This window comes from Carex rostrata, chromosome 31 (genome assembly GCF_964058835.1).
Source record: "Carex rostrata chromosome 31, lpCarRost1.2, whole genome shotgun sequence".
Taxonomy (NCBI): domain Eukaryota; kingdom Viridiplantae; phylum Streptophyta; class Magnoliopsida; order Poales; family Cyperaceae; genus Carex; species Carex rostrata.
In genome coordinates this window covers 4023787-4038731 of record NC_135948.1, presented here as the reverse complement: position 1 = coordinate 4038731, position 14945 = coordinate 4023787, and the positions used below count along the sequence as shown (strand labels likewise).

General features: G+C 32.7%; 2 protein-coding genes across 3 annotated transcripts; both read left to right on the top strand.

The window, feature by feature from the left end:
- The first annotated feature begins 3626 nt into the window (after nucleotides 1-3626).
- LOC144547613 (LOW PSII ACCUMULATION protein (DUF1995)) lies at nucleotides 3627-6799 on the top strand. Its single transcript, XM_078296303.1, has 9 exons — nucleotides 3627-3777; nucleotides 4084-4212; nucleotides 4335-4382; nucleotides 4505-4544; nucleotides 4679-4779; nucleotides 5142-5334; nucleotides 5500-5598; nucleotides 6087-6204; nucleotides 6559-6799. The coding sequence occupies exons 1-9, from the start codon at nucleotides 3718-3720 to the stop codon at nucleotides 6677-6679; spliced, it is 909 nt and encodes a 302-aa protein (XP_078152429.1). The 5' UTR covers nucleotides 3627-3717; the 3' UTR covers nucleotides 6680-6799.
- A 2614-nt stretch (nucleotides 6800-9413) lies between these two features.
- LOC144547345 (uncharacterized) lies at nucleotides 9414-14016 on the top strand. 2 transcript variants are annotated; one of them, XM_078295973.1, is made up of 4 exons: nucleotides 9414-9636; nucleotides 10865-11060; nucleotides 11321-11428; nucleotides 12865-14016. In XM_078295973.1, the coding sequence occupies exons 2-4, from the start codon at nucleotides 10883-10885 to the stop codon at nucleotides 13596-13598; spliced, it is 1020 nt and encodes a 339-aa protein (XP_078152099.1). In that variant the 5' UTR covers nucleotides 9414-9636; nucleotides 10865-10882; the 3' UTR covers nucleotides 13599-14016. The 2 variants fall into 2 exon arrangements, with proteins under 2 accessions (XP_078152099.1, XP_078152098.1); XM_078295972.1 differs by having other exon boundaries at nucleotides 9414-9653.
- Nucleotides 14017-14945: the final 929 nt, after the last annotated feature.

The following is a 14945-nucleotide window of genomic DNA, read 5'->3' as shown; positions in this document are numbered from 1 at the left end:
CGAACAAACCGAAATAAAACTTTGCTTCAGTTCGGTTTTATTTTTGAAACCGAATTATAACTTTGGTTTGCCTATTTTGATTTGGTTGAAACCGATAAACACCCATAGTAAAATCACACTATATTTAGAGTTTGTACTGTATATGAAGATTATTAAGTCAATAACACTCTCTCTTATACTCTTTTATAATTGTATACATTAATTTTCTTTTTTAATATATTTGGTGGAATCAAACGAGATAGAAAAAAGTTCTTGAAAAATAACTTAGAGAAAAGACACATGGGCTCTTGAAGAAAGAAAATTTTTCACTTGACTTCCATAGCCTCTCTATTCCTTTTCCAGTTTTCCTTTTTACTTTTCAGAACCTCTTCCGTGAAATACAAAATGGGCCGAAGCTCATTAAGGGCTCACGATACAACAATTTCCTGGTAGATCACTAATTTCTAGTTACAATTTACAAATAATACCCCATTTTTTTCTTCCTTTTTTCTGGTCACAAAAGCTCAGCTATGAAGGCTCGGAAATGAACAATTATAATTCCTAAATTCAAAATCAATCTAAATTGATTAATGATTACACGTGCTAAGCACGTGCCTAACATGGGGTTTCGGGCTGTCCAACAGTTAAGTGTGCAACAAAATCTTGTGAGCACAACCGGCTGTTAGCTGTATTTTATGAATTAATGCAGAGTATTTTTATTTATTTTGTCAAAGCTATTCAATTGATTTATATAATTTATATAGGTGCTTAACTTGTGATTAATAAAGAGTACCTAGTATATAGGTAAACTCTACACGTCGGTGCACTCATGAAGGTCGAATTTATTCTCCACCAACTCGATTCACTGATTCACATTTATTCCCTCAAGATTCTCTGAGCCCGTAACGGCTCATATTCCGACCCGCCCGAATCCGAATTCGATCCAATTCTTATTGTAGTTTAAAAAATAGTATCATAGTATCATCACATGTTCTTTCGTTATTCAATAATAAACTAATCTAACTCATTCTGATCCGTTCCTTGAAATTATTCCTCTTGCTAAGTGACAACTTTTTGTACTGGAAATTAACATTTTGTTATTGTTCCGTGTCATGTGCTTGTTTTATTAATCGTCTAACTCATATCTAAAGAATATTTCGAATTTTATGAAAGGACAAGAAACAAAAAAGGAAGAATATTTTTTTGCTTTAGTATTGAAAAAGATTTAGGCTAGCAAAAGTTATTGGAATCGATATTTGATATATTAGAATAATGTGTTTTATTATTGATTGACTCTAGACGGATAAAATTTGAAATAATGTGTGTACATGTGCTTTATTATATTGGAATAATGTGTGTACATGTGTATATATACATGTGCGCGCGTGCGCGAACACACATATAATTGTCCGATTTGGTAACGGATACAAAATAGATTTTATCTGTATCTTTACTCATTTAGACAACGAAAAAACATCTTTACCAACACTCGTATTCAATAAGTTTACGAAACAAAAATCTTATATGTACCTGTTTGATCAGATATGGTACGAATCGGATAAACGAATAAAAGAGTGTCATTGACACCCCTAAGTGTAAAATATAAACTTTTTTTAATCTATTAAGCAGTCTATTAAGTGGGCTATTTGAATTGGCGACCAGTCCATTTTAGATTGTCAGTTCAAATGGCGATCAAAGTAAAATGTAAATTTCGAATTCGGTAAAAAAAATAGAGTTAATGAGTTAATTTTTTTAGAAAATGGTAAAAAAAAAAATCAGAACGTTCTAATGATAATAACACGGTATTCTATAATAGATGATCTACCATCAAATACCAGCTATAATTAAATCGAAGTTTTAATTTGAAACAATGAGTGATGGTGTGTCTAGGAATTTTACTTAAAAAAAAAAAATTGAATGTGACTTGTTGTTATAGATTAATTTTGCCAGTGCGGCAAGATAATCAGGACCACAACGCAAGGTATTGTGTGCGAATACAATTTGCAACGAATAAACTTTTTTTTTTTTTTTGCTTTTCAATTTAAAATGGAACAAGAACGTTACAAATTAACGATATTGACTTGTTAGTTGTTACTAGTGTGGATCAAATACGGGAAAAATATAAACATAGAATGACTTAAGGTTGCGTATGGATGAGGCAAAGAATAGTGCTAACCCGGATTAGCTACTATTCCGAACTACTATTTTATGTTTGGATGTGTTTGGGTTAGCAAAAAGGGACTATTCTTTGTTTGTTTTTAGTGGGTTAGCATGCTATTCTACTAAGTCAACTAAAAGTTGGGTTAGCTCACTATCTAAAATTTGAGTTAGCTCACTATTCTTACTAACCCAAGTCTTCATTCAAACACACCCTTTGTAGTTTGTAAACACTACACATCAATTAAGAAATATCATACAATTGCTTTGTGGTGTGATTTCTAGGAAAGATAACCAATAATTGAATATAATTAATTACAATATGTTGGAGCTACCGGACTGAAAAATGTCATCTATCTATTTAGAATTTTCTTTTTTCCTTTTTCAGATTCGGGAGTTTCTTGTTCGCCTAAAAATAATGATTCCACAACATATTACAGAAAAAAAAAAAGACAAGTTCCATTGATTTATGGGCCAAGTTACTCGTCTCTAGACATAATATTGGGCCTTCCGGTACAAAGAGTAAAAGCCCGTTAACGCAATAAGTTTATTTTCTCTCCTTAAAATATCACGGGTAAAACTGGGTGTTCTTAATCTCACCAAGCTTTTTTTTTTAGTTTAACTCAAAAATCTACGGGATTAGTTTCAAACAGCACATTCAAATCATTGAAATCATTATACTTCATGAATAATGCATTTACATATCAAATTTATAATTTTTGAATTAATTTAGTATAAAGTCAAGCGGTATAAAAATAATAAAAAATTAACTCATTAAAATTAACTTATAAGTCATATATTTTTTTACCGCTTGACTTCATACTAAGTTAGTTCAAAAATTTAAAAATTTGACATGTAAACGTATCACTCATGAAGTAGATCGGTTTCAACAATTTGGATACGTTGTTTGAAGTCAATCCAATAGAATTTTTAGTTAAATTTACCAAGGAGCTTGGTGAGCTCAAGAACCTTAGTTCTACTCAAATATTTCATTATGCAGAATCAACCTTAAACTTCTCTTTCTTAGTAAATATGCTGGAATTAATTATAATGAGTAAGGCTAGGGTGTGATTTGCTCACCAAGAGGTTTTGGTGAGTACAATTTTAAAAATATATCAAATCAGCTTCAAACGACGAATCTAAACTGTTGAAATCCATATACTTCATAAAGTTTCGAATTCATTTACTATAAGGTTAAACGGTCAAAGAAATGAACATTTTGTAAGTAATTTTATAATTTGTTTTATATATTTATTTTTTATTATTTCTTTGACCGCTTGACCTTGTAACAAATGAATTTAAAACTTTCGAAATTTTACATATATATGCATCACTTATGAAATACATATATTTTAATAATTTAAATTATTTATTTAAAATCAATCTGATATATTTTTAAAGTTATATTCACCAAACTTGTCGAGAGAGCACATTACAGTATCACACCCTAGCTTTGCTCCAATATAATTTTCTTCATGGTTCATGGACCATTGATCAGCCTAGCCTGTCGACCACATAATCTCTCATTCTCTCCTACGCGCGCGAGCGCCCACACACACCACACTAACGAAATTAACATCGATGTCTTTCTGCTCAATTTATCGAGTTCCAGTAGCTTTCAAATTTTCTCTCCATAATCAGGTACATCTCTTAATTCTAATTTCAGAAAATTGTGCATAGGTACCACGCCTTTCTGCTCTTGGTACCTTGTTGCAAATTACATCGCGAACCTTGCTTGATAGCTAGACAGTACTGCATATGCATTTAATTGGAGTAAGATTGGGCCGTAAATTTGAAATTTGACAAGTAGCAGTAACCGTACAGCAGTATAGCGTTGGTTGTTCACTTGTTCGAGGGTACTAGTTAATGATGGTTATAATGTTTTCTTTGCACTCTATTTATATCTTTGCTTATCTACTGTCTTTTTCTTTTTCTTTTTGGAAAAAGAGATGTGAACTAAGAGGAAAAATAGGAAGAAATCGCACTGTGATTCGTTCTGTGTCCGGTGAACGAGGTAGTGCCTCGAGTGTGTATGATGTGAACTTCCCTTCTGATTATGATCAGCTTCTTTTTCAGGTAATATGATAATGAATAGTAAGATGATATCATCAAGTATATCTGATTCAGATTTAATATTTTGAAATAAAATCCTAGTGACATGAACTGATTAATTGATGCTTAATTTGTAGTAATTTCAGGCAAAAACGGCTACAGACATGGCATTGAAGGATGGGAAAAAATTGTTGGTAAGTGAAACAAACAATTCATTCTTTATTCCCCTTGAATTGGGGGAAAAAACAATTCAGTCCCTGACATTTTTTGAACAAAATCTTCTAGTGCATTATATACAAAATTTTGATAATTGCAGGAAATTGAATTCCCTACAACAAGCCTTGAATCTGTTCCAGGTAATGCAATAGGATTATTATAAGGATTGCTATACCAACTGTTCTATTTCTGTACTAACCAGAATGGTATTGAGCTTCTAGAAAAATTTGATTTTTGCAAATTTATTAATGGCTTTTTCTTGTTATGTTAATAGGAGATGGAGAGGGAGGGAATGAAATGACAGAAAGTATGCTTCTCACTAGAGGATATTGCGACCGGCTAATACCTCCAGAAAAATGCACAAAAACCCGAATTGTAAAACTTTCATTATTTTTTAGCAAATATAATGTTTCAATTTTCCAAATATTCTATGTAAAATATTTGTTAGCTCTCATGCAAACCATTTACCAAGGTAATTATCTTCTGCTAGTTAAGTGCTTGCCATCGAGATTCGGTATCTGATTTCACGAGCATATTAGTGAACCAGTACCAGTATGAATACCAGCACAGTTGTTTGTTTCTTTTTTTGTTAGTACCATGTAAATTTAAAAATAATTTTTGGAGAAAAAATACCATCTCTTTTAGAAACCTACAATGAAATATAGCTTTCTTTGAACATTATTCTTTTGCATTATTTGTATAATTGTTATTTATATTTTTTATTGTTTTTCTTATAGTTTTTCCCAGAGGCCAATGAAGTCGGATTTGCTAGAAGATCAGCATTTGAAGGATCTACATTAAAGCTAGACTACCTAACAAAACCATCATTATTTGAAGATTTCGGGTTTACAACTAAAGTTAAAATGGCAGATAGGGTTAAGCCAGAGGATGAATTATTCCTGGTTGCTTATCCCTATTTCAATGTCAATGGTACCATCCAAGACTCTAATCATTTGACGTGTTGCTATATTTTCTTATTAGTTTAGTGGTACTATTTTACTTTTTAACTGTTTATGAGAATTTTTAATTTCCAGCTACTGCATGGACATGGTATCGGGCAGGTTTCTAATTCTTTTCCTTTTTTTATACTTGAAGAAATGCTTGTGGTAGAAGAGCTATATAATGAAGCTGTTGTTGGAACTGAGCGAAAGCTAATTATATTTAATGGAGAATTGGATAGGATAAGAAGTGGATGTATCCTTTTTTTCTGTAAAAAAAATATATATATATATATATTCTGAACCCCCACAGCATCTAAATTGAGGTAATCTGCAATCTCGACTTTTTATGCTGCATAATTTGAGTTCTGTATATAAGCATGGCAAATGAGAAACATCATACAGCTTTACACATCATGAAATTTACAAAACATTGCATTTTTCCCTACAAAACATGAAAATATGCATCTTATCTGGATAACGTGTCTTCATCATTCTCAACAGACAATGACAGTAAAACCTTATTCAGATTACTTTTGTCTACATAAATGAGCAATGACAATGAGGGGTTGACCTGTAGAAGAGGTGTACATCCATGTAGTTCTTATTATTAAGAGGAACTTACGATATTTTCTTGCATTTAGAAGGAAGGCGCAAAAACTTTCATTTATTAAATATTTTCTGTTTTAAAGGCTTATTTTACTTGATGTTCTGTTTATCCATTTTGCCCTTAATGTGATGAAGATTATCCACCATTTTTCTATCCAAAGTTAGCTGCGCTTGCTAAAACCTTTCTTCCTAAATTGGAGACAGTTTATTATGTTCATAATTTCAAAGGCCGCAAAGGAGGTACACTTTTCAGGTACTAATTTTTCTCTTTTGGAGTGCATTCATTTTATTGTTGGGTGCTAGTAGCGATATAAGTAGGAAATGTTTAAACCTTGTAGATCATCTTTAGATATTAATTCCTGGTGCAAAGGCTATGGTCAAGTAAGAGCAGTATTGGGATTTACCAACAGAATAACTGTGAGCACTGAGCCTTTACCAGTCAGGATAATTTGAATTGGTTGAGCAATATGTGGAGATAACCATGAAAATATGTAACAGCCAGATTCCAAAAATAAGTAGATTTTGACAAAACCTGATAGTAAATTGTTGTTCAAAATAGTGACAGTACATGTACTTGTTATGGTCTTGAACCATGCTTTCTTTGTAGGTCATACCCTGGACCTTGGAAGGTTTTGAGAAAATTAGGGGGTACATATGTAGCTTTGCACGAACAGGAGGAGATGCCATCATTGAAAGAAGTTGCTCTTAACATTCTTCCATCTGCTTAGTCTGGGAGCAAGAAGTTTGTAAAAATATTTTCTTTCAATCATTCCATTAATCTAGAAAAGAAATTATTGTGGAGTTGTAAATTGCCTGCAATAAAATGGTTAAGTATGCTTGACGTTTAACTTACGTGGTGCCCAAATCGGTGGATGCTTTTCGTTAGTATTATTATTATAATTATATTTTCAATGACGTTAGTTGATTTCAAACTGGAACCACATTAACGAAATGTGAAAAATAATAGATTTTTTTTTTAACCGTGTAGTTATAAACTGCGACCAAAAAAAATTAATATTCAATAACCTATGTTTTTAGACCTGCATTCTTTGATAAAAGAACTTCCCATAGTAACAAGTAACAACAAACGCAAAATTTCGTTATGAAACTTTTGTAACGGTTTATCATCAATGGAACGAAATGAGGGCTTGATCCTTATTTTTACTAAATATATATATATATATATAAATAAACGTAAAATTTAGACAACAAACGAAGGACAAATGCATAAGATTCTACTCGAAATCATTAGACAATATCTATTAGGAGTACTCCAGCTAAATAATTTTCTACTTTATTAATGATGAATTAAGCCACTGTGTACTAAGAAATGATATAAATTTTTTTTTGAAAAAAAATAGAGGTATACGAATGAATACTTAATGTCTTAGAATGAATACTTAATATCTTAGGTATGAATATTTGCGTGACAAGATATGAATATTTGTGCAACGGATAACTCGAAAGTATATCATCATGTATCTTATTTGAAAAATAAAATTGTGTAGAAAACATTCGTGATTTTAGATTTGCAAAATTCCTCACAAATCGTCAGAAATATTGTTTAAATTGAACAGAGAAGAAAGAATCATCTCTAAAAACGTGTAAAAGATGGATGAGTGATGTGTCCAGTTTTTTATTTACACTCGTACGACGAGGATGAATACTTTCACGATGAGACATGAATATTTGCGTGATGAGATATGAATACTTGTGCAATGGACAACTCGAAAGTATGTTATCATGAATTTCATTTGAAAGGTAAAATTGTGTAAAAAACATTCGTGGTTTTAAATTTGCAAAATTCCTCACAGATCGTCAAAAATATTGGTTAGATTAAACGGAGAAAAAAAATCACCTCTAAAAACGTGTAAAAGATGGATGAGTGATGTGTTAAGTTTTTCTATTTGCATTTGCACAATGAGGATGAATACTTTCTCGATGAGGATGAATACTTGTGCAACGAACATCTCGAAAGTATGTCATCATGTATCTCATTTGAAAGATAAAATTATGTAGAAAATATTTGTGGTTTTAGATTTGCAAAATTCCTCACCGATCGTTAGAAATATTGATTTCATAGAACGGAGAAAAAAAAACCACCTCTAAAAACGTGTCCAATTTTTTTTTTCAATACTTGATATCTTAGGTATTAATACTTGATGTGTTATATATGAATACTTGATGCATTATAGATGAATACTTGCGTGCGCCAATTGTAAAATATTTCAAATATTAGATGGTTCCCAAATAGTAAGTGGTCCCCCTAGGTAGTTAGTAGTTATTCAAGTAGTTAATGACTGAGGGATAAATGAGAAATTGTTACGGAAGGATAGCTAGGTGCTCCCATAAGAGAATGGGGTGATTTATTTTAGGTTTTAAGAGGAATTAAAGAGAATAAGGTAGATCTATATAGAGTGAGTTATTTTAGTAGGCATCTCAAGCTACTATCTTTCAAAAAAAGAAAGAAAGAAAGAAATAATTCAATTCAAATATGCATATAATATAACAGTTTGTGCATATGAGACTCACAAGAAATCGCACGAGCATTTGAAGGATGAGTATCTAGAATTTTTAGTTATTTGGTCCCTTTTTAAAATATATCAGGTGCAATGATATACAAAAGCAAATAATTCAGAAATAAAAAAAAAATTTAGTAAAATAAGCATCTCACTAATGTACCAAACATGTGCAGTAAATCGAACATATTCACCTTTTAGAATAACATTTAAAAGTTTATTTTTTAAAAAATAACATCTAAAAGATATTGGAGTGTACGGAAATATTTTAATAAAAAATAGTATCTCACTAGTGCAAATAATGTGTGACAAAATATTGATTACCGTATTCATTCAATATTCTAACTTTTTGTAAACAATGTGTTAGAAAATTTCTTCCATTTTTAGTTTTTTATGTAGTATTTTTTTTTTTTTGTAAAAAGTGGTAGAACTTCTGTTTTAATAGAAAAAAAAAGAAATAAATTTTGATGTTGTGAATTAAAGCAGCCTTTTTAACATAATTATTAGCTTTCAAAATGACAGAAATCTGTAGGACCTACGGGTCCCACTCGTTTTTAGCTCGGTAGTGGCAAGCACTCTCCATTTTTTAATACTGGAGAAATTGATTGAATTCCCTTTTTTTTGTCTTACACGACGTCGACGACGACATTCACCCTCCAGTACCTGACGCGTACCTTCTGAGGTAACAGAATATTTATGTTTGGGATCCGGCCGTCCGATTGGGATCTGAGCCAATCCGGCCCGAGGTGGAAAGAACGGTTCCACTTTAATAGTCGTGCGGCTTCTGATTGGACGGTTTAGATCCAAACAGAAATATTCTGTTACCTTAGGTGATAGAAATTCCCAGTACCCTCCCCGTTTCTATTAATCAATAATCTCGCAATAGATGTTGAAAGCCGTCATTTTCAACAGCATTCGCTTACCTCCGCCTCTCCTAGGCACTATTCAATGCGCTTTAATTGACAAAAGAAAAAGCGAAAGGGTTTAAAAGATCAAACAAAGAGAAAAAAAAGCCTCGATATTTTAAAAGAAAAAAAAAGAAGAAAGAAGAAAAGAAGGAGAGCAATCGTAAGCCAGAAGGGAAATCATTCGGTGGATATTATAGTAAGAGAGGGTTGAGAGCAGAAGCGTCCCGAATTGCTCTCCTGAGTTTCTCGTTTGATGAGGCCAGCCTTTAATCCTGGTTAGCTTTGCTTATTTTACTAAATTTGATCAATTTCTCAGTTATTGTTAAGTTTGTCGAAGATTTCTAGGTTTTATTTACCTAGTCACTTTCTCAACTAATTTTAGATCATGAACCTCTGCTACAAAAACCTCAGGTGGTACTTCCCAATCAGAAGGCAATTTCATGACTTCCCTCCGTCTTATTTTTTTTTTTCCTCAAATGTAGATATTTCTTCTTTTCAATTGTATTGGAAATCGTAAATCCTTCCTAGGAGCTGATTTCGTTGTCTTATTACCCTTAGCATTAGTCAGAATGCAGTTTCTGTAAGTCAATCAATCTAAGTAACTGTTAGTAGGTAAATTAGTCTGATAAGTTCATCTTAGTTAGTTGACAAACATGATTTTGTATATAGTGCCACTAGATAGGCCACAGCATGTTTTTGCATATAGTGTTAATTGCTTGTGAAATTGCAATTGTAGAAGGTTTTACAAATAACATGACAAACCTATTTCAATACTACAACAGTTCATTTGGTCTTAGGCCTTGAAATTTTAACTGACACAAATGTATCTTTTGAGTACATTAGTAGAAGAAATTATGTAGGTTTATATTTTATCTGATCAAAATGTAGGTAGAATCACTTCAAAAACACATTAGCTGGATAGAGAATCTGCCAGTAGAAGAGACAAGAATCTTTTAAATCATTTGTGTGAGATTATTTATAGTTAAAATAATTAATCTAATCTCTTGGCAATCTTAAATCATTGTTTTCTATTTTTCATTTGTCATCTTTTATTAAACAACGGTTATTCTAATAGAAAACTAATGTTCTAGACAATTCAAACTGTCATCCATGCCTGCTTTCTTCCTTTCTTATAGTTGAATGCTTCTTGTTTTCAATTAACCAGTAACTAAACAAAAACATGTTGGCATTAAAAAGTAATTGAAAAATAAAATGAAAGAAAGACATGAACATATTAAGCCAAAAAAGAAAGGATTGCACTATAAAGACCTGGATACTACATTGTATGTTACTGGTACTGTTGCAACGGTAATATAAATGGTATGTTGCTGGCTTTTATTGGCTGAATTAGGATTGTATGTTCATATCTGGATTCTGGACATTATTTGGCATGCTCTAATGGTACCTTCTTTGTAACTGATGTTTTTGACTGAATTAGGGTTTTATCAGGAAACATTTCTTCATTTGTGTTCATCTTGCTTTTTAGGTTGAGTTTACAGAAAAGATGACACTAAAACATAACCGATCTATACAAAGAGGGAAGCCAAACTCAAATATACAAGTGGAAGGTCCCAATTGGGTGTTTATTGCTGGAGGTGTTTTGCTTAGTACTCTCACAATTCGGCTCGGATGCAAACTAAAGCATGTCTTTGATAAAAAACAGCAAAATACCCCCATAAAAGGTTTTCTAATTTTCTTCCTTTTATGTTTTTGTTTTCGTTCTCTTGAAAATTCTGAACTTGTCATTGTAACTTTTGTGTCACTCCTGTTGTGTGAATTATTGTTTGCTCAAAATTCAGGGGTTTTGTCTTTTGATATTTCTTATCATACTGCACTTTGGACTGTTTAATTGCTCATAAATATTCTGTGCTGTAATGAGAACCCGAGACCAATTTCAAACTATTAAGGTGGAATTTAACATCTTTTATTTCACAAACTACAGCAAACAGGAAATTAAATTTTGAAATCAGGCAAGGAGGAACTTGTAAACTGCACTCAAATCTCCATTGCTTTACTCTGGACAATGATAAATGCTATTTTTGTAGTTCAGGTGTGCATTTATTTATCTTATTTTTTTCGTTAATTTTTTTTATTGATGTCTTTCTTTGGAGAGCACCGAGCATTACTTTATTTTTTTAATATTTTGGAAAAAAATTATACAATATATGATAGTTGTTCTGAGTGTTACTCCAGTCGACCCAATGTGAGTCTGTGCTTCTTAATCTTACTTTGTATTGAACTTGTCCAAAAATACTGATTTTGAAAGTAACATGAGAAGACAAAACAGGTTCAATGGGATAGAGCTGGGTTGAGGGATCTCTTACTCATGTTATTTTAAACATTAGTATATTGTTTTATGAGTGAGTCTATGGTACTATGCATATTACGATTTGTTACTGTGCTACGGCTTTATATTTGAGTTTTCAAATCCCAACGGTCGATCCGAACCGTTCATCTTGTTCTCCATATTAATATGTGTTTGGAGACCAAATTTTATATTTTTTGAAATTTTTTTACTATTTTTTTAGATTTATTGAAAATCACTGTTTTTGGATGGTCCAGAATTTTCAGATCAAGTGATTTTCTAAATATCTAAAAAAATAGTAAAATTTTTTCAAAAAATGTAAAATTTGGTCTCCAAACACATATTAATATGGAGAACAAGATGAATGGTTCGGATTGACCGTTAGGATTTGAAAACTCGAATATAGAGCCGTAGCACGGTAACAACCCGTGATATGCATAGTACCATAGACTCACTCTTGTTTTATTTATTATGTAATGTTGTTGCTGAAAAAGGAAACTTTTGGACTTAAATTAAGTTCAGTCAATGTGCTACCTAATTGTCATAAGGAATCATGATTTTTCAAATAAACCTGGAAACATGAAACATTAAGGAAGAACTTTGTATTTGGAAACAAAAACCGAGCAGATTAAACAGACATGATCTCAAATTAAAAAAGTTGAAAATAGAAAAAAACGAATTTTGAATTCTGGCCAGTGTTTAAAAAAAAAATGTAAATGGCCCACATTTTTTAGAGCCTTATCTGGTTTTCTGAAAAATGCCAATGGACTGAGTTTGAAAAGGTGACCCTATTTTTTTTCTTTTTTGTTTATACATGTGATGCAAGGTACCACCACCCACTGGTTTCATTTATTATTGAAACAATCAGTTTTCCATCACAGAAATAACGTGGCCAATGTACCAAAAGAAACACTTGAAAAACCTCATAAACCCTCAATCCCCCGGATGTCTCAGTCAACATCCTTGGCTTAACCTGACTTCTCCCTCTTCCTTTGTTAACTCAAGTGTGGCCATAATTTGAGAACCACAACTGTAAAGCTTGGTCTTTCATTTGTTTTTAAAATTCTCCAATATGAATTCTTGTCTGTTAAATCAGGGGATTTTTGTTTCTGATTGCAATGTCAAGCAAGAAATGGTTTTGTTCAAATATTCAGAAAATTAAAGAGAAACTTTTCTTGCAGTTGGAGCTGATGTCAAGCAAGCCCCTTCAACCTCTCTGGCAAAGGAAACAAGTCTGCATCAGGGTCCAGTGGTGCCTGACCATCATCTGACCCTTCCCCTCATAAAACTCCAGTCAGGTGTATTACCAATCAATGGTGTTGGAAATGAAAATAGCATCGACAATGGTGGTGTAATGTGGACATCCTCACCTGACCGGCTTGAGCCACCTCGTAAACAGCACCAATACTCTAACAGCTCCGGCTCCCCATGTTTCTCAGAATCTGGATCCGACTTGTACTCCAAGAGAGAGGTTATTCAGAAGCTTAGGTTACAACTTAAGAGGCGGGATGACATGGTCATGGAGATGCAAACCCAAATCTCAGACCTCCAGAATTCGCTGAATATTCAACTTGCTCATAATTCAAATCTGCAGGCCCAGCTTGAGTCAGCAAATCGGGATTTGTTTGATTCCGATCGGGAGATCCGACGGTTGCAAAAGGTTGTTGTGGATCGTTGTATTGTAGGTTCAAGTGGGTTTTATGCTGATAATGGGGGAGAGGAGATGGATGCAAGGTATGCTGTAGTGGAGAAGAGAATGGAGAACTTAAAGAAAGAGGTCGGTGAGTTGCGGGAAGTAATAGATGGGAAAGAATTCTTAATTCAGAGTTACAAGGAGCAGAAAGTTGAGTTGCACGGGAAAGTCAAGGAGTTGCAAGCAAAACTTGCCACCTCAGAAGTGACCAATATTTTGTAGGTTCTGTTTTGAATGTCTTCTTTTGTTTCTTGGGATGTTTTAGTTTTCGTTTTTGTGTTCTTTTTTCCTTGTGTTGCCTTTCGGTTTCGTGGTGTTTTCTATTTGTTCTGTAGAATTTGACAACCAAAGTTTTGTGAATAACACCTTGATCTCTGGTTGGGAAGTTTGAGATCAGGTTTCTTGCGCTATTTTTTGTTAAATGTAGGTCAGCATGCAAATCCAGTAAAGTTAGACTTTGTGAAAACCGAAGACAGATGAAAATAGTTCCTCTTGAACGGAAGTCTGTTCAAGATGGTTCCTCCGTGCTTGGATAGCTTTTGATTTTTTTTTTCCTTTTGTTATTTTCTCGGGTAATGCTCTGTTCTTTTCCAACTTTGGTGAATTAGAATTGGTAAATTTGGCATCCGATTGTTCCAAATGATATTGGTTGGTCAACAACATTGAAAAGGCAAGTACGATTTCGAGGCCTTTTAGAGTATCACTTTCACCTCTGTAAAATTAAGAAACATAAGAAGAAGTCAGCGGCATAATCATGAATCTTCTGTGTTTTTTTTTCCCTTGCCATTTCACTAATTCCAAGGTTTATATGATTGATCACTACTGGGGTCACAATATCACATACAACAAATAAGAGTAAAGCGCGTGCTATGCTAGAGGGTTCGGTGAGCATTATGACTGCGTGGGCTTTAAAATCTATTGAATTGATTTCAAACTACTGATTTTGATTTTAAACGGCGGATCTAAACTGTTGAAATCAATCTACTTCACGAGTGATATATATAGATATAAAATTTTGAAATTTTGAAATTCATTTAGTATGAAGTCAAGTGGTAAAAAATGATGAAAAATAAATGTATTGAAATAACTTATTAAATTCATGTTTCATTATTCTTTTAACCGCTTTATTTTGTACTAAATAAGTTCGAAAATTTCAAAAATTTGCATCTACATTCATCATGTAAAATATGTCAGTTTCAACAATTTGGATTTGTCGTTTGAAACCAATATAATATATTTTGACATTATGATGTTCGATGAGCATAAGCTTTAAAATCTATTGAATTGATTTCAAACGATGGATCTAAACTGTTGAAATCGATCTACTTCACGAGTGATATGTATAGATATAAAATTTTAAAATTTTCGAATTTATTTAGTATAAGTCAGGCGGTAAAAAATGATGAGAAATAAATGTATTGAAATAACTTATGAACTTCATGTTCCATCATCTGTGCCTTTGCAGACAGAGAAAAAAAAAGACAATTTTGAGGGAGGGGGGACCCTAGCCGCCAACAACCCCCACACCCCCCTCCCTCCCCTCCCATCAGCCCACCTCAAGTCCTTCTT